Source organism: Podarcis gaigeae (genome assembly GCF_964106915.1).
Source record: "Podarcis gaigeae genome assembly, chromosome: 6".
Classification (NCBI taxonomy): Eukaryota; Metazoa; Chordata; class Lepidosauria; order Squamata; family Lacertidae; genus Podarcis; species Podarcis gaigeae.
Window position 1 is genome coordinate 83409904 of NC_139682.1, and position 18439 is coordinate 83428342.

General features: G+C 40.8%; 1 protein-coding gene across 3 annotated transcripts; it reads left to right on the top strand.

Annotated features, from left to right (window-relative positions):
- Positions 1-354: 354 nt before the first annotated feature.
- Positions 355-18162, top strand: UCHL5 (ubiquitin C-terminal hydrolase L5). 3 transcript variants are annotated; one of them, XM_083745370.1, is made up of 12 exons: positions 355-492; positions 3283-3346; positions 4138-4243; positions 7402-7479; positions 8974-9099; positions 9198-9259; positions 9346-9476; positions 10778-10841; positions 11196-11298; positions 11988-12101; positions 16315-16413; positions 17164-18162. In XM_083745370.1, exons 6-12 carry the CDS (start codon positions 9198-9200, stop codon positions 17206-17208), a joined length of 618 nt encoding a protein of 205 aa, XP_083601496.1. In that variant the 5' UTR covers positions 355-492; positions 3283-3346; positions 4138-4243; positions 7402-7479; positions 8974-9099; the 3' UTR covers positions 17209-18162. The 3 variants fall into 3 exon arrangements, with proteins under 3 accessions (XP_083601496.1, XP_083601495.1, XP_083601494.1); XM_083745369.1 differs by lacking the exon at positions 7402-7479 and adding an exon at positions 13458-13487 and having other exon boundaries at positions 361-492; XM_083745368.1 differs by lacking the exon at positions 7402-7479 and having other exon boundaries at positions 361-492.
- Positions 18163-18439: the final 277 nt, after the last annotated feature.

Consider the following 18439-nt stretch of genomic DNA (forward strand, 5'->3'; position numbering starts at 1 on the left):
CGAAACCCAAATGAATGGACACGGCGCAGTGGGGACGATAGAGACGCGGGGCTAGAACGAACGGGTTCCCCTTTTCACGTGACTCTCCCTGCGCGTGCGCAGCAGCGGTCTTCTACAATCTCGGTGGTTGGCTTTCCTCCCTTCCCCTTTCACCATAGAGACGAAGGAGACACCTGCCTGGGCGACGGACGTCGAAGCGGCCCTTGCCGCAGAGGTTGCCGGGAAGGGAGCGGCGCGTGCGCTGCTTTGCGGGCGTTCGAGGGCGGCGTGAGGAGAGAGAGAATTTTTTAAATAATAACAATAACAATAATAATAGTAGGAACGGGTTGTCGCGTCAGGCGGACGGAGCGAGAGAGAACGCGAGCGAACGGGGCCCGCCCGGGGGAGGCAGTTGCGGCCGCTCCAGCGCCATGGCGGGAGGAGGCAGCGCCGGCGAGTGGTGCCTCATGGAGAGCGACCCGGGCGTCTTCACGGAGCTCATCAAGGGCTTCGGTGAGGCTTGGCGGCGGCCCACTTGGCGGGGAGGCGGGTGGGCGAGGCGGCGCCTTGCCAGCGGAGAGAGAGGGAAGGCTAGGATTTTCCCAGCTCGCTTTTATTTGCTGGAGGAAACGTAGTCTCTTGCCATGTGCAGAGCGCCTTAGTTGGGAAAGCCAGCTTCCTCTCTCTTTGTGTTTAGAAGTCCTCACTACGGCGCCTCCGAGGCGTGTGCAGAGCGCCTCTCCCATCCGGTGGGAAGCAGGGTTTTCGTTTAGCTGGCACGAGGCAGGGTTGCAATGAAGTCGGTGCCGGATTTACGTCTAAGCTGTCTAAGCTATAGCTGAGGGCCCCACTCTCTTGGGGGCTCCCCAGAAAAAATGATAGGGGGGAACCTGTGTACATTTCCAAAATATAAGATGCAAAACAAATAAAATAAAACCTACATACAGCAACAGTGTTTTGTGTTGTGTAGGCTCCTATGATGTAAGCCTGCCAACGTTTTTAAAAGGGAAAATCGCGTATTCCGAATAGGATTCCTCGCAAGAAAAGGGAAAAGTTGGCAGCTATGCCTGCTAGCCTGCTCCCTAAAAACAGCGACAATTTGTTGTTGACAAAGGACAACTGGACATATAAAGGGCCCCATTACCTTCAGTAGCTTAGGGCCTCATCAAACCTAAATCTGGCCCTGAATAAAGTACGTGAAAGGCTCGCATGCTTTTGCGTTGTCATTCTGCCCGGCTAATTTTATAGACGCGTGGAAAGGAAGCATCATCTCCTGGTAGCCTCTACAATGCAGGAATCTCAACCATAGGCGCCAACTCCTAGGGGCCGAGGTCCCTTAAGCCCCCTCCCCTCCTTCTATAAAATATTTGAGGGGTCCAGGCCCCCCTTTAAAGATGATGGGCTTTGCCATACAAAGGTGTGCATGTGCCGCGTCTTGTGGTTGCATATGCAGGGTGGGGCATACCTGGGACTTCCCAGTGTTTTATTCAAGTTGGCACCCCTGATCTCAGCTAAAGCATCTATAACAGGTGGCCATCCAACCTCTCCTTTAAAATCTCCAATGAAGGAGGGGTCCACAACCTCCCGAGGGCATCCGTTACTGCCGTAAAGTTCTCATCTCTTGTAACTTGAAGTCTCTGGTTCAGGTCCTACCCCTCCAGAGCAGGAGAGAACAAGCTCGGTTCCCAGACTAGATCATGCCCCGGTCAAGATAGCATGGCTGGTTGGAAAGCCTAGCAAAGTCACACCCTGGTGTACTTGCCCTTGGCCCTATTCATATGTCTATATGCTAATGGATATCTTCCATGGTGTTGGACTTGGGCTGAGCCTGGGTTCAAGGGCTTGTGTAGAACTGCTTCATAGCATGTTTCTGGTTTTGTGTGTGGCTATGGGCCATTTTTTTGCACCACAGAAGGTTTGCCATCAAGCTTTGTTTTCGAAAGAGTTGTAGCCAGCCACTGCCCTGTATGTGTCCTTGTATTTGCAGACTCATGTCAATTGTGTTGGTGGCTTGTGTGTGTGCATTTAACACAATTTAGACATAGGTCTAAGCCTCCTTTTGACCCAGGTACATATTTCTCTGCCCCAAACATGATACTGTGTATGATGTCAGTTGTAGGGCAGGGGAGTATGGCTTGGCCAAATGGAGACATTGTGGGCCTAGTTAACCCACAAGCCAGAGGTTTCTCACTACTGATCTCAAGTGGGCATTTACAAACATGTTTCATAGGAATGTGCTTGATAGGGAGCTGGAGTTGGTTGTGCCTCCATACTGAATTTACATTTTGTTGCATCTTTTGCAATTTGATGAGTGAAGTGGATGGACCACTTTAGACAAGTTACTGGCCATCTGTCTAATCTTAATCTGTCTTTATGATTTGCTTTGATTTGAGGCTAAAGCATCTGTCTCAGATCCTTGAAAGAAAGGAGATATTCAGATTAACAAATAATGATAATAAAATTCCTGGCAGATGACTTTGCTATCATCCTATCTGGTAGATGTAATGTAGCTTGCTATTATTCGTTTTTTTGCTCTGGGGAAGCTGAGTCATTAAACATGCTGACAGGTACACAAGATCTCATCTCTGAGTTCTGCACACATTCATTAAAAATAATTTCTGCTTCAGAGCATTCCTAATGCACATTGTTCACCTTTGCCAGTTCTTTCATTGCACATTTTCTTCCTGAATCATATATATTGGAATACCTTTCTAAACCTAAATTAAACCATGGTTTAGGATTGTGAATTAATAAAAAACATTGCTTCAATAAGTAAGGCACAACTTTCACTTGTTTAATAATTAAGTGCCTGAAGTAAAAGAAATGTCCCTTGTAACTACTACTACTAAACCTTTTTTGTCATGTGCATAAAGAAACTATTGGTTATTTTAGCACCATGGTTGGTAACTTGCCCCACCAGGTATGTGTTTACAATTTAAACAGATATTTGCAATATTAGTGTCATGAGTCTTCTTTATCCAAATTCTCAGACACCACATTTTTAGTATCCCACATATTTGTGGCACTGTGGACATTGTGAGACATCCATTTTTAGCAACTCGTTTTTTATAAGGTTTGTAAATACGTAAATTTGGCATGATTTCCATGCCATCATGGTTTTCATATATCATGGACCAATTTATTATAAAATGCAATAGAAGTGGTGGAAGTTATTTCTGTATATTGAAACAAAATTAAGTTGTTTCGAAAGGTGTCAGGTTTTACTTTCTGTTTTTCCTGTAAAGCAAACTTTCTAAGCATGAATAATTACAATAATTATAATAATTATCTCTGCTACTACAGGTTGTAGAGGTGCGCAAGTAGAGGAAATATGGAGTTTGGAGCCAGAAAACTTTGAGAAATTAAAGTAAGTTTAATTCTAAATAATTTACTTCTCTTTCCCCCACCCCCAATTCATATTGCTAAAAAATCTGTCAGGTATAATAGTGCACACTTACAGAGTTGTGTGTTCCATTCATACATTAAAGTGAACAATGGAGGAAGCTGGGAGCAGCATCGTGCAATTTCTTTTGGAAAGGCATTCATTTCTTTTCCTGCTGACCCTGGGCAGTTCCTGTCCTGAGCTTTTAAGTGTTGGTTGGGTTAAAAGTAAAAAAATTCTCTGTTCATATTTGATACTAAGCCACATCTGGTTTAGCAAATCATACTGTACACACAGCAGAAACACTTGCTTCTTGCAAGCAAGGAAAGCACAACAGGGATATGTAGAAGTGATGTAGGAGCCCAGGGTAGTGGTTGGTTTTTTACCCTTGGTTGTTAAACCATCAACCAGCTATGGCTTAAGCCTGGGTAGAGATTGTGGCTTCTTACAACAAAACAAACCTCTGCCTCGGGTTCAGACATCATGCTAAGCTATCTCTGTCATGCTTTATTCACATGTTTGATTGAAGAGAAGAGTTACATGTCAACACGCGGACTGCATGCACCAGCACATACCTCAGGCACAGTAGGGCTTACTAAACAAAATTTTACACCTTATTGTTCAAGTGTACCATTAAAAAAACTATGTGTGTGTTCAGTTAGATTTATTGAATGTGTTTCCAGTAAGGATGTTTAGTGTTTTAACTTTTGACATGTTGTGATAATGCTTTACTGGGTTTTCTTGCTTGTTTTCTTTTTGTGCCCCTTTTTATGTAGGCCAGTTCATGGATTAATTTTTCTGTTCAAGTGGCAACCAGGAGAAGAACCAGCTGGCTCTGTTGTTCAGGACTCCAGATTAGATACTATATTTTTTGCTAAACAGGTATAGTAAGTTAAAAGATTATCTGTGACACCTCCTAATTAGATGCAGCAAGTGAAAATAATACAACTTTGAAACATTGTGACATTGTTTAAATAGTAAGGCAGTCTGGCAGAACAGGTTGTTCAGTGAATAATAAAAATTATCATGGGCAAAGCAACTTTGTTTTATGTGCATTCAAATTTAATATTTACAAGTATAGTCAAGAATAATTCATGGGCTGCAAACTTTGCAGATTTTCTCGGAAGTAAATCTCATATATCTCTGGCAGTTCTGAGTAAGCATGCAAAGGATTCTGCTTTAAGGGAATCTTAACAAACATTGGGAAACTTAGTCTCCACTTTGAGGATATTCCTCACAAAGCAGCTTGCAGCATTTCAAAATGCATATCCACATTCATAAAACATTTAAACAACAATCAACAGCACTGATATGATCAGCATAAAACAACAGTAGCTCGACAATATTCCAGTTTACTATTACAACTGATGATCCCACATTAAATACAGGGGGGGCTGCCTGATCCCTGTCAGGTTTGTGTTCCATAATTTCAGGGTCATTGCAGAAAAGGCTCTAATTTGTGTGTTCGCCAGCCTGTTTGCCTTTGATGGTGGACACTGAAGCAGGCCTTCTACCGTATCTTAAATTGCAGCAGGACAATATCATCATTATAAACATTTGTTACACAAAAGAGCAGTAAACAAACATACATGTATGCGTGTATATATGATGAAAGATAAATGAATTCACATTTTAAAAAAAATCATTCAACCAAAGTAAATAATGAGCATGACTTTAGATCATTCCAAAATAAGATATAACTCGCCCATTTTCCAGTAAACTTGTTTTGCTATAAATTTCTTTCTGATGAGTTTAATGAGGTCATACGTTGTTTATTAGGTCTCAAATCCTGAAAAACCACTCTGATGGGGAGGGGCAGTTCTTTTCCCCCAGAAAGTTGAGATTGACTTTCTGATGGCTGTTAACATATTATTACAGTAGGGACGACCTTGCACAGGGGTTGTATTCTGAGAGTAGTGCATAAAGCCAAAATGGCATATTGTCAAAATAACCCCCTGGAATCACTTCCACACAGGGAATCTTACCTTCCAGAGCTGGTGCCAGATCTCATGAAAGCCTCCAGAGCCCACAAAAGGGTTTCAGTAAAAGGGAGCTTAAAAGCTCTTGTTATGCAGGGTTCTACTGGCATGGAAATAGCTTTTAAGTGCTCTGCCTTGCTTACAGGGATATTGGACGGCAATGTGAGATCTTGCCTCCAGAGCCCACACAAGATATTCCCAGAGCCCCATAAGCAAGGCGGAGAACTCGAAAGCTGTTCCTATGATGGGAAAATCCAGTTTTCCCTGGGGGGGTACACATTTATTTTAAAAGTCCAAAGTAAAGTGATGTATAAGAAAGCAGTGTTCTGTCCTGGAATATTTTATGGTAGAATGGAATTCTGATAGGTAAAAGCATTGGGACCTTCCACCAGCAACCCTATCATCTATCTTAGAAGAGGGGACCATCTCCCTACCATTTGTTGTTCTTGTTTGCATGTGTACAAGCACAGTATCATAGTGGTTCAGGAATGGGGAACCCATAGCCCTCCAGATGTTGTTTGACTGCAGCTCCTAACATTAACCAGCCTGTCTGGGACTGATCAGAGTCCAACAACATCTTGGTGGGGTGGGGTGTGGAGTTCACAGGATTCTTACCCTGTACAAATAGTTGGTGGAATAGCAAAAAAAAAAAAAATCATTGTTGCTCCTTTCCAGCTTCATTGTGTGACTGGTAAAATCACATCATATAAAACAAGCATAGTTTGAGGCAGATTTATTTAGAAATTTGGGGGTTGAGCAAGGAATGCCACTTGGCAGTAGAACTTCCCATTCCTTTCCTTTTGCTCTGCAGCCCCTGCTGCAATTCTGGTCCAGTGGTGGGGACCCCTAGAAAATATTTTTTGGGAGAAGAGGACTTCAGAGCCAAGTGGAAGTCCTTGCATGAAGTCAATTCTATGCAAATGTCTTTTGGGAGGGGAAGTGTAAGAAAAGTTTAAGTTCAGTTTCCAAAAACCTGGCATTGTGGTGAGAGTTCATCAAAGAAAATGTGTATTGATATGTTCTATGGCACTGTGGTCTAAACCGCTGAGCCTAGGGCTTGCCAATTGGAAGGTCAGTGGTTTGAATCCCCTCGACGGGGTGAGCGCCTGTTGCTCGGTCCCAGCTCCTGCCAACCTAGCAGTTTGAAAGCACGTCAAAGTGCAAGTAGATAAATAGGTACCGCTCCGGCAGGAAGGTAAACAGCGTTTACCACATGTCCCAGAAAAACTGTCTGCAGACAAATGCCGGCTCCCTCGGCCAGTAAAGCAAGATGAGCGCTGTAACCCCAGAGTCGTTCCTGACTGTACTTAACTGTCAGGGGTCATTTACCTTTTTATTTAGTCATACTTAAATAAATCTCAGCTTCTGGGCATACTTCATCTTCTGACCACTTGCACTCCAGTTCCCCTCCTTTTTTTATTCCTAGTATGTTGAGTTTAGCCCTAATTTAGCAAATCTCATTACTGAGAGAGAAAAGCCAGTTCATATATTAAATTTAGGAATGAAAAATGCAGACTCAAAAGTGACTTTCAGATTAGAGCTAACTTTATTTAATAGGGATTTTGCATTTGCTGGGTCTTGAAGATAAAATGGTAGGCATTATTCTTGGAAGGCTGTGCCTTCCAGTGAACTACTATGTCAATTCTTGTATTTTGAAGGATGTTGTGGAGAAATACTCTTAGGCTAGCAGTTCATAGAACTGACACTTGATGGCACCAAAATAATGTTGTAAAAGGGATTTCTACAGGAGTAGGTACCCATGCAATACTTTTTGCATTCCTACTGCTTGATCTCATCTAAATTTTAAAACCAATCAATCAAGCTTTACAGACAATTTTTTTAAAAAAATAAATAAATATCTTAATATGATAACCAAGTAATTTCTGTAATAACATCCAGATTCGCGATGAAACAAATGAAATAAAATTGATGGCCTGTTAATAGAGATTGTAGCTCTTGAGCCTTTCTTGGATAATCACACGATAAAGTTGTCTGCATGTTTGTCAATGTGGCCAGCTTCATATGCACACTTGTCAAATTTGGCCTCCTTGTTATGCCTAGATATGATACGGTCCTGTATTTTGGGGCCTCAGAACTCTGGATCACCCTATATGAGCTAGGATACCTAGGCACAATAAGGTGAGGTAAGGGTGCAATTTCTGCCTTAACTCTAAATTCCTAGCTTTGCTGTTGTGTCAGAGTAGATTAATAGTGGTTTTTTCCGTGTACTGTTAATCATAAAACCACAGTACAATGGGTTGAGGTGGGGGCTAATCACATGAATCAAAACAGCTTATTTTATTTTTTAAACTTGGCTATTTTTAACTTTGTTTGAATAGCTTCTTATTTTAATTTGCTAGTATACTTGAGAAAGCTTTTCAAATAGAAAAACTCAGATGTTCTAAGTGTGACAGATATCTGACCAGAAAGATACTTTATGGAAAGCCAACCTCTTAGTGTGCGTCAGCTTCTCAACTATGAACCTTCTCAGATCTGACTTGCTGTCACTCAGCTTATCCTCCTCCTTTCATAATTATGAGTATGTCAGTCTCATCTCTGTATGTTGAAAATGTTCATATCATTTAGGCATCAGTATTTTAAGTTATTTATTTTTCTTTGTAGTGTTTTTTTTAAAGGACTACAGGTATTTTCTCATGGTTGTTCCATTGATGACCATTCAGATGGTACCGTGGTTACGCGGTCCATTTTAAACTTCACCGCTTCTGCTTTTGATTATACTACTTTCTCCTTACGGCTTCAATCATAGACCCATTTGCCGGGGAGTAAAGTCCAAGTTAACTCGATAATGCTTATTTCTGAGTTGACATACACATGATTCTGCTATAAGTTACTTTTTGTGTAAAAAGTGGGAAAGACCTCCTTTATTCCTTCACTGCTGTTAATCTCCAAAAGGCATTAGTCATTATTAAACAAAATCTAAGAGGAAAGTTCAACCTAGGAATGCCTATCTAGATGTCGCTGTCTTTTTGTATATTTGTGGGGTATGTCTAAAGTAGCTCTGTGCATTCTGGCCCATTCTAGTATATTTGTGGGGTATGTCTAAAGTAGCTCTGTGCATTCTGGCCCATTCTAGTAAAAAGGAAGGTATTGATTTCTATCATTTATAAAAATGGGATACCTCGTAAAAAAAAACAACTCCCACACAATTTAACTAACTCCTATTGTCCTTGAGCCTGTAACTCACATATTTCAGTGTCAGGGCAATAAAGCAGGTTTAATTTGTTTCTCTAAACAAAGCTGCAAAATAAGTCATTGGGTGTCAAAGGCATTTTACCTTCCTGCAGTGGATATGGGGTTGGGAGCATACTGATGTAGAAGAAGGGGCTCTTCCTTTAAACTTAAAGCATAGTCCAGTCTTGCCCACCTTCCACATTGTTCCAGAGAGTTCACTGACTTGCCAGAGAAGCTTTTCAGGAAACTGCAGGAGGAATTGATGAAAATCACTTCCCACTCTTCCTCCAACAGATTGTTCCATAAGCTGAGTTTCACCCCAAGTAGCCTGGATCCAACCCAATGGTCATAGTGGGTAAACTTGAGGCTACTATAACTCATTTTATAATTTGTCTTGTATTCAATTATTTCTGAATTTTCACTTTGTTTCTTTTTTAACAGGTAATAAATAACGCCTGTGCAACTCAGGCTATAGTAAGTGTGCTATTAAACTGCACCCATCAAGACGTCCATTTAGGAGAAACGCTGTCGGAATTTAAAGAATTTTCACAAAGCTTTGATGCAGCAGTATGTCCAATTATTCTATTCTCTCTCTCTCTCTCTTTTTAAAAAAAGCATCTTAAGCCTGAGTCGTTAGTTGAACAAATGTCTCATTTTAATTTTAGATGAAGGGCCTGGCATTAAGTAACTCTGAAGTGATTCGACAAGTCCACAACAGTTTTGCCAGGTAACAAGAAATTTGAAGCCTTTCGGATACAGTTTCCAGAGATGCTTTTGGTTTAATATCCATGCTTGTCTCTATTTAACCTCTAGACAACAAATGTTTGAGTTTGATGCAAAGTCGACGGCAAAAGAAGAAGATGCTTTTCACTTTGTCAGCTATGTTCCTGTGCATGGAAGATTATATGAACTGGATGGTCTAAGAGAAGGCCCAATAGATTTAGGTAACTCTCACATTTCACCTGTATAATTTCCTGCCTGAATGTCATTCAAAGTATACCGGGTGTATGCGAAATTCATAGGGTAGCACGGGTAGAAGACAGGACCAGCTGGTGGGCTTCAGCCTGAATTACCTGTCAAACTGGGTGTTGGAGGAAAAAAAGCTAAGATAGCTAAGTAGACTCTTTTAATGCCATTCAGGGTGTACATGAGGTGGGGTGGTATCCTGTAAAACTTTTTGTTAGAGAGCCAAAGGTAAAGGGACCCCTGAACATTAGGTCCAGTCATGGCCGACTCTGGGGTTGCGGCATTCATCTCACTTTATTGGCCGAGGGCGCCGGCGTACAGCTTCCGGGTCATGTGGCCAGCATGACTAAGCCGCTTCTGGCGAACCAGAGCAGCACACGGAAACGCTGTTTACCTTCCCACCGGAGCGGTACCTATTTATCTACTTGCACTTTGAGGTGCTTTCGAACTGCTAGGTTGGCAGGAGCAAGGATCGAGCAACGGGAGCTCACTCTGTTGCAGGGATTCGAACCGCTGACCTTCTGATCAGCAAGCCCTAGGCTCTGTAGTTTAACCCACAGTGTCACCTGCATGCTATTAGAGAGCCTTACCTTCCTTTAAATACATCACTACCAAATTTACAATATCAAACCAATGTATTTCCAATGTTAGAACCACATTGCTAATCTCAGTAGTATTTATAATTTAAATGCAGTTACCTTACTCTATTAATTCTGTAATCCTCGGCCAGTAAAGCTAGGTGAGTGCCGTAGCCTCAGAGTCCTCCGCTACTGGACCTAACGGTCAGGGGTCCCTTTGCCTTTAAAAACGTGATTTTATTGTTTTAGAAATGATATACATGATTATACAGCATCCCTGGAATCTAAATATTAGTTTAAAATCAGTATACTTTCCCTAAGATTTATAGGAGCTGCCTATGATCAAGAAATGTGTTAATGCACCAAAACAACCTCAGCAGACTATTTATTTATTTATTATTATTATTTATTTATTGAATTTATATACCACCCTATACCCAGAGGTCTCAGGGCGGTTCACAGAATAAAATCAAAATATAAAACCACAAAATACATAATCAAAATAAAAAACAACAACCCAATAGCCAACTCTTGAGCTGCAACAAGTCTGGCTACTCTCTGTAACAAATGTATCTTGGCTAGATAGTAAAAAAAATAAGTTTGACTTCATCAGCAGGTATTGTGTATCTGAAGCTTACAGTCCTATAAACTTGTAACTTGCAAGAAAATTAACTTGTACTTCTTGTATATTTCCCATTTAGGAGTATGCAATCAAGATGACTGGATCAGTGCTGTAAGGCCCGTCATAGAAAAACGAATACAAAAGTAAACATTTAATTAACTGTTTGCATTAGATTGTCCTGTAGAGAAACCAAAATACCAGGCTGTAAATTTGGCAAAATTTGCTTACAAACATGCTTAAACTGTGTTCGCAGGGTAACTGGAATCATCTTGCAATATTCTTAACTTGACACATATGTTAAAATCAGCGCATAATGAGAGAACAGAGTGTTATCACTCTCCACTTCTGTTGCTGGTCGCTGCATTTGCCATTGTTAATTGGTGGACAATGTTTAGTCGGCTTTGTTCTTAATGCAGAAGTGTCCGAAGCTTATCAATAGCTATGAAACTCCTGATGCAGTGATGGCAGTATGTGACAACTCTGTTTTTATTTTGTAGGTACAGTGAAGGTGAAATAAGGTTTAATTTGATGGCAATTGTGTCTGACAGAAAAATGATATATGAACAGAAAATTGCAGAGTTGCAGAGACAACTTGCTGAGGTATTCTGCTAATCAAATAGGTTGTTTCGATAACTTGGTTGCATTGTAAGCCTTAGTTAGTAAATTGCCCTGGGAGCACCTGGTGTTGCAGCATTCCTGAAGCTAAGCAGCTAATAAATCACAACAGGAATCAACTCAGAGTATCATGTAAGAGTGGGATACAAGTGTAATTTTTTGTTTCAAAAAGAAAAGGTTGGGCAATATTAATTGGTTCTCTTTCACTACCACTTTCTTTTCCTTTCTGAACAACTGTATAGCATCTAGACTTCTGTACATAGGCTGAAAACCCCAGCTCTCTTTTACTTTTTTTAAGCCAGTATGGTTGTTTTAGAGGTAGGCACAAAAGCAATTGTAGGAAATGCAGACACACAGAGGTGGGGTGACAAAAACGAAGCAAGCTTAAATTATTCCGCATTTCTTCCAGCTTTTTATTATTTCTGATCTCCTTTATCAAGAGGCAAGCAAATGGTACTAGCAAATAAAAGTACTTTAGCAAGCACTTTTAATCACTACAGGACAGACTAGAACATTGTATGATAATTTGCACTGGAGATATATGCAAATGAGACTAGTGAGTCAAGCTTTGGTTCTTTGTCCGCTGTATGATATTTTATCTCTATGAATCTTGACTGGATGACATTGTGCTAAAAACACTAACATGCAAGTTAATAAATTGTTTTTCCCAATAGGAAGAGCCCATGGATACAGACCAGAGCAGTAATATACTAAGTTCTATTCAGTCAGAAGTTGCAAAATATCAGATGTTAATTGATGAAGAAAACCAAAAATTGAAAAGATACAAGGTATGTGCTGTGCATGCTCAGAATGATTTTTAAAAAGGGGATGCTAACCATGTGGTTTCTGAGCTGAAAGAAATGGAGAAACATTATACTCCATGGCTGTGTTGGTCCCACAGAATGTGACACAAGCTGGTGAAGAAATGTCTTTTCAAATAATTGGTTCTTCATCTGGTGCTCAGAGCAAAAAACTAGTGAGCTTTTGTGTGCAGGGTTGAGGGCTGGCTAGCTGCCTCTGGAAACAGAAGAGTAGAAAACAGCTTATTTTAAATAAATGTGTGTTGCCCCAAGGAGTGGTTTCAGACTTGCTTCTTATGGGAATCCCTTTGCACACTGATGTTTCCATTAAGGAAGCCCTGAGAGTTCCTGAGGTGACAAGAAGCATAATCAGTTTACTTGGGCTGCTGGCCCCAGTCCTGTTAGTTCTCACATATCTAAAAGTATACTGTGGCTGCATTAGGGGGGCAGATGGGTAGTGATGGGCACGCTTTCTTTCAGGGATGTTTTCCCATCATCACTTACTTTCACCTTGAGGAGCTCGCGGTCAACTTCTGAGGACCTGCAGGGTTCCCCAGTTTTGAAAATCACTGTGGGGTAGATGGGAAGAGAGACGGCTTGTGATCTCAGATGTCAAACATTTCAGAAGTAATCAGTATTTTCTGGTGCCCACTGGGACTGAGAGGGCAGAAGGCAGGAAGACCAATAGTAGGTGGAACCAGAGATGATGACAGCCAGAGCCATTGACGAGTAGAGCCTATTAAATGACTGGCTGTAAGAAGGCAAGCAGGAGGAGAAGAAGAAAAACAACGCATCTTGGAGAACTGAATTAATAATCCACATTTTGTAAAGGAGAGGCGTTTCATTTATGCTTCTTTCACATTTCAAAGCAGTTACGCAGTCCTCTTACACAAAGCCCAGGCATTTTTAAGCAAAGGTTGGATGGTCATCTGCCATGGATGCTTTAGTTGAGATTCCTGCATTGGACTAAATGATTCTTGAGGGACCCTTCCAACTCTACAATTCTGATTCAGTGCAAAAAAATTTTGATGTGAACCGTAAAGTGTGAGCATTCCTTTTGAAAGCAAGAAAGGTTCTGAGGGAACGTGATACCAAAGTCTTGGGATACTGTTCAGTGCCGCAGTGTATCACCTGAACTGACCCTTCCCAAATTTACTTCCAGTTATTGAATGGCAAGTTTGGTCTGCGTCGCCAGTGTCCTGCCCTCGAAGGGACCTATGGGGTCTGATGATACTGAAGATGGAAAGAGGCCTTTCACTCTTAAGTTCTTTATAATTTCATGGCTGGTTTTTATCCCCGCCACCCCCATGCCTTGTTGAAATTTCTTTTCTACCTTGATTCTAGGGGGCTGTGCAACCTGATCCCTCCAACAAGGTCAGATGGCTTGTAATCCTAATTCTAGTTCCTGTTTAAAACTCCTCCTTTGTTTCAGATCACTTCGTAATTTTTAACATTTGATCTTTCTAATAAAAGACACCCCTCCCCCCGCAACTTGCTCTGTGGTCTCTGTTCTGTGGCTTGTTACATAAACTGGCACAGACATTAGTGCAGCCATTTGGCTCCCACAGATAACTGGACACTTTAAGAGGTACTCACGTTGGAAGATGTGTAGCTCTTGTTCCATTAATTGGAACACAATTTCCCGTCTGTTCATGGAATGGAAGGGGCAAGCTTCGTAATCCAACATTAACAGAGGACTACTTGCAGGAACAATTCTTTGCAGGTCAAACTGGTTACAGCGGGATCTGTACCTGCTGCAACTCTGATCTAACTTTTTTGTGTGTTGCTTCCGTCACAGTTTGCTTCTTAGTGTGATTGTAATGTTACATAGCATAGTGTGTGGATTTCTGAGATCAGGGCGGCCACGGGAGTACTTCAACACGGAACCTCCAAGCCTCACACTCCCTTGGCACACGCAGAGGCCAAAATTTGACACACACAAACACACAGCTCTTGTGCTCCCTTCCCAAACCCTGATAAGCAGCGAGCTTTAAGAAGGAGGCAGAAGGCTCTGGCAAGGTCCTAGAGCCCTCAGGCCTCCTTCCCAAAGTCCAGTGCCTCGCTTACCCAGCTCCGGGGAGGCTGCATGAGGGCTGGGGCAGGGAGGTGTCAGATGTTGCTGAGGGCTGCCAAAAAGACCTTGAGGGCTGCATATCTTCTGCTCTGTTCAGATACATTTATACCATAGTGATGCATCAAAGGCTTTTCTTACTCTGCACAGACTTCTTTCACTGCCCAAAGCACTACAAGTTGCAGGCTTTTATACAGACTAATGATAATTGACTTAATTTGCCAGCTAGATTACCTTAAGAGCCTTGTCGGAATGGCTGAAGTAAATCCCATTATGATGTTTGAAACATGTGGCAGAAAACTCTTAATTTACCCTTGGGCTTCTTAACTTGTTGAATGCAGCACCATCACCCCATCAAACATACCTGCACAGCCATTTATTATTTAAAAGGACAAAAACGGTGAATATTCATCGTAATATTCTTTCGCTGATGATATTGCCTATCCCTGGCTCGGATCTGTTCTGACATCAGACGCTGTGGTTTTCTGCAGGCTAACTAACATCCCACGAGGGCACATCAGGCCAATGTGGTTGTCTATACAGTGGTACCTCGGGTTACATATGCTTCAGGTTACATACACTTCAGGTTACAGACTCCGCTAACCCAGAAATATTACCTCGGGTTAAGAACTTTGCTTCAGGATGAGAACAGAAATCGTGCAGTGGTGGCGCAATGGCAGCAGGAGGCCCCATTAGCTAAAGTGGTGCTTCATGTTAAGAACAATTTCAGGTTAAGAACGGACCTCCAGAACGAATTAAGTACTTAACCCGAGGTACCACTGTATATAACAACTGAAGCTGCAGTCCTTTACATGGGCATAGCATGGGCATAAGCTCCACTGAACTCATTCAGACTTATTTCTCAGTAGACATATACAAGATTGCAGTAGGGCTTTCTGTTCGGCTGTTCTAAACTTTGGTCTGACATAAGTCCTATTCAAAATTTAATGAGCCCAAGTTGGCCATGCATATTAACATTGGTGAATCTACTCCTAGTAGGGCTAACATTGAACACACACACACACACACCGATATTTTGTTTTTCTTATACTGAGACCATAATCTGAACCTAATACGTTTTCCCCAAATTAGCTATTGGCTACTTGCAAAAAGGTTGATACAATTAAAATAATTATAAAAATCTGTAAATCTTCATTTTGTTTGGGTTGAAACTCAAGATTTTCATAAAAGCAGAGTTTTTTTAATGCATGCTTCCTATCTTCTGTTAGGATAACGTTTTAGCAATTGTATTGTTCCGATTTTTATTGTGGCTCTTTTGTACTAAGAGAATAATGCTGTGAGCTGTAGGCCATAACAGCAAATACTTAATGATTTGGCATGCACATTGAGCTTCCCATTTTTTTCCATGAAGTTAGACTATCTAAAGTTAGCTCCTGTCTGCTTTTTGCAGACAACTAATGACTGCATAATTTCAATAGTGACTTCCTTCTGAAGAAAGGAAAACTACAGAATTTGGAGAACTGGTGAACTATAGAAACCTTTATCTTGCCTCTTGAAACACTTATATTCCAAATCTTGTCCACACAAGTTTTATTCAGGCTGGAAGCCTCAAAAAGCTTGTACTCTCCAGCAACTGGCAAATTTTACTCTTGCACAACCCAAGGGGGTTAAGAGGGCAAAGTGTTAGAGAAACTGATTTTGCTTTTAAAACATTTCTAACTTGCTTTTCATCTCAGGATGAAGTTATATTTCAGAGCACAACAATAATAACTAAGCAGCTTTTTTTTTAATGCCATCAAGTTTTTTAAAACTACAGGGAGGCTGCATAAATCAACCCTCAACTGAACAACTAATGACCCCCCAAATGCTTGAGAAAACAATCACATTTAAGCTGGCACAGAAAATAAAAAGTAGTCTGCACCAGTCATCCCATAATCAGCAGCAGCAGTATGTTGCATCCCCCAGCCAAAATTTCTCTCTTCTCTCTCTCCCCTCTCCAAAATATAATAAAAGACTTGCACAAGGGAGATAGTGATTTTGCTCAAATGCTTATTGACAAAGTTTATTGTATGTATTTGCTAATGCAATGAGGTGGAAACCTGGCTTTGCGGTGTGTGCACATGATGGGATTTAATGCTAATTTCTTTAATGTCTCACCTATGCTTGTAGATTGAAAACATTAGAAGAAAACATAACTACCTGCCATTCATTATGGAATTGTTAAAGACTTTAGCAGAACACCAGCAGCTAATCCCACTTGTAGAAAAGGTAAGTGTTGTGCTCTCAGCCTCAAATAACTTAATAGGCAGGCTGTTTGTGTGTATGTGTTGTGCAGCACACCTGAACATTAGTGGAAAATGTCAGAGTAATCAGTAGAAGCAGAATCGTGAAACCTGTAGACTTTTTTGTTTAGAGAAGAGAGTATCTGAAGCACATACACCTAGATGGCACTCTTTCTCTTGTATTTCTCACTAAACCCCTAGCAAACTGTAAGCTTCGGCTTCTGTAGCATCTATTCTGATTATATTGACTTCATGGCATTTTGCTATTTCCTCAGTGCTCTGGTTCCAGTTGTAGCATAGATTTGCCAGTGTGGCCTAATTCCAAGCACGTTTAATCAATAAAGTAACACTCAGCCTGTCCCCTGCAGGGCTATTAAACTGTTCGGTGATTCAGCTGACCCGATTTAGATTATTGTTCTGAAATTGCCTTGCACATGTTCTTCCCATGTGCTCTAGATGTACAATGAGTACAATGATAGATACTGAGTTTTAGTCCTATGTACATCTACTTGAGAGTAAATGTTGTAAGCTCTTCTGGACTGATTTGTGATTATATATCGGTTTCCAAAGTTCTGTCTGTATCAAACTGCATCTGTTGTAGAATGCAGTTGCTTGTATATTCAGTGATCGTAGAGATAATGCAGAGTTTTGTATATTTTGAGTTACAGAAGGGAAAAAAATAACTGGCCTGTTATAACAGTGCTGCATTCTTTCTCTGTCTGACTTTACCTTCTAGGCAAAAGAAAAACAGAATGCCAAGAAAGCTCAAGAGGCCAAATGAAGACTGGTGTCCTTTTCTTTCGTTCATTTTGTGGGTGGTCAGGGTTTTTGTTTGTTTTGTTTTGAGAGGGGAATGTGCTTCTGAATTTCTTCGTCTTCATGAAAGTAACCCTGCAAGACTTCTTGTAAAGTTTAAAATTGTCCGACGCACGTTTACTGACCGTAACAGTTTGTCCTGTCCCATTTGCACGGAGTCTATAAATCTTCCCCTTTTTCCTTGCATCATGTGCATGTACTACCGCTCGGTAATGTTTTTAGAGTCTCCGTCAAATTCCAGTATTTAACAGTTATATCTGACTTGATTCTTCATAACTTAATCAGGAAATACTGCTGCAATTTGTACAGACCCAAATTTGTGAAAGTAATGTAGATCTTTTTACCATAATGAATATATTTAAATATCTTGTCTCACAGTGAAGCATTGGATATATAGTTATGTGAAGAAAGCTTGACTTGTTTTTTTAAAAAAAATAATAAGTTGACCTCTCTTTGTTTATCACCACTAACTGTCCTCGTCTCTGAATCTTTCAGTGGCTCGCCCTGTGTTCTTGTTTATATGGAGTTGTGTCTAAATTTTTTACAGAGTTGAAAGTACAGATTGAACGGTAGAATCATTTACAATGACCAATGGATAAGCTTGAGAGTTTATTGCTTTAGTAGAAAAAAATAATAAATTCCCATTTTTATTTTGGCACATGTTTGTACCTTGTAGTATTGCTGTCCATGGGTAATATGATTTTTGCAAGGAAAGCAGTCTTGCCTTCTCTTGAGCCATTTATGTGACACCAAAGTTGCAAAAGATATTTGCAGAGATGTTTTCTCATAGGATGAGGTTGTATCGAATACGGTTTCAGGGAGAATTTTTAAACTTGCCCTGCTCTGGTGTACATCACTACATGTATAGATTTTGTCCTGATATTCCCAATTAAACAAATGCTCTATTTTCATCCTTCAAGATTTTAGAAGAAAAAAAAGTATGTTTATGTTTAGCAAAGTATTTAATGGGTGAAAAATTCATGCTTTGTCACCAGCACACATTGACATTTCAGCTGAATCAACCACTCCAAAAGGCAAAAAAAAATGAACAACAGGTATCCAAAATATTTCTGTGTTTCCTTTCTGTCTCATAATTTAGGAAGTTCAATGTAACTGTCACCAACATTTTGGAAACAGTCCTATGGTGTGGCAGGGAGCAGCAGCAGCAGCTGGTTTCCCATTTTTATCCTGTGTTG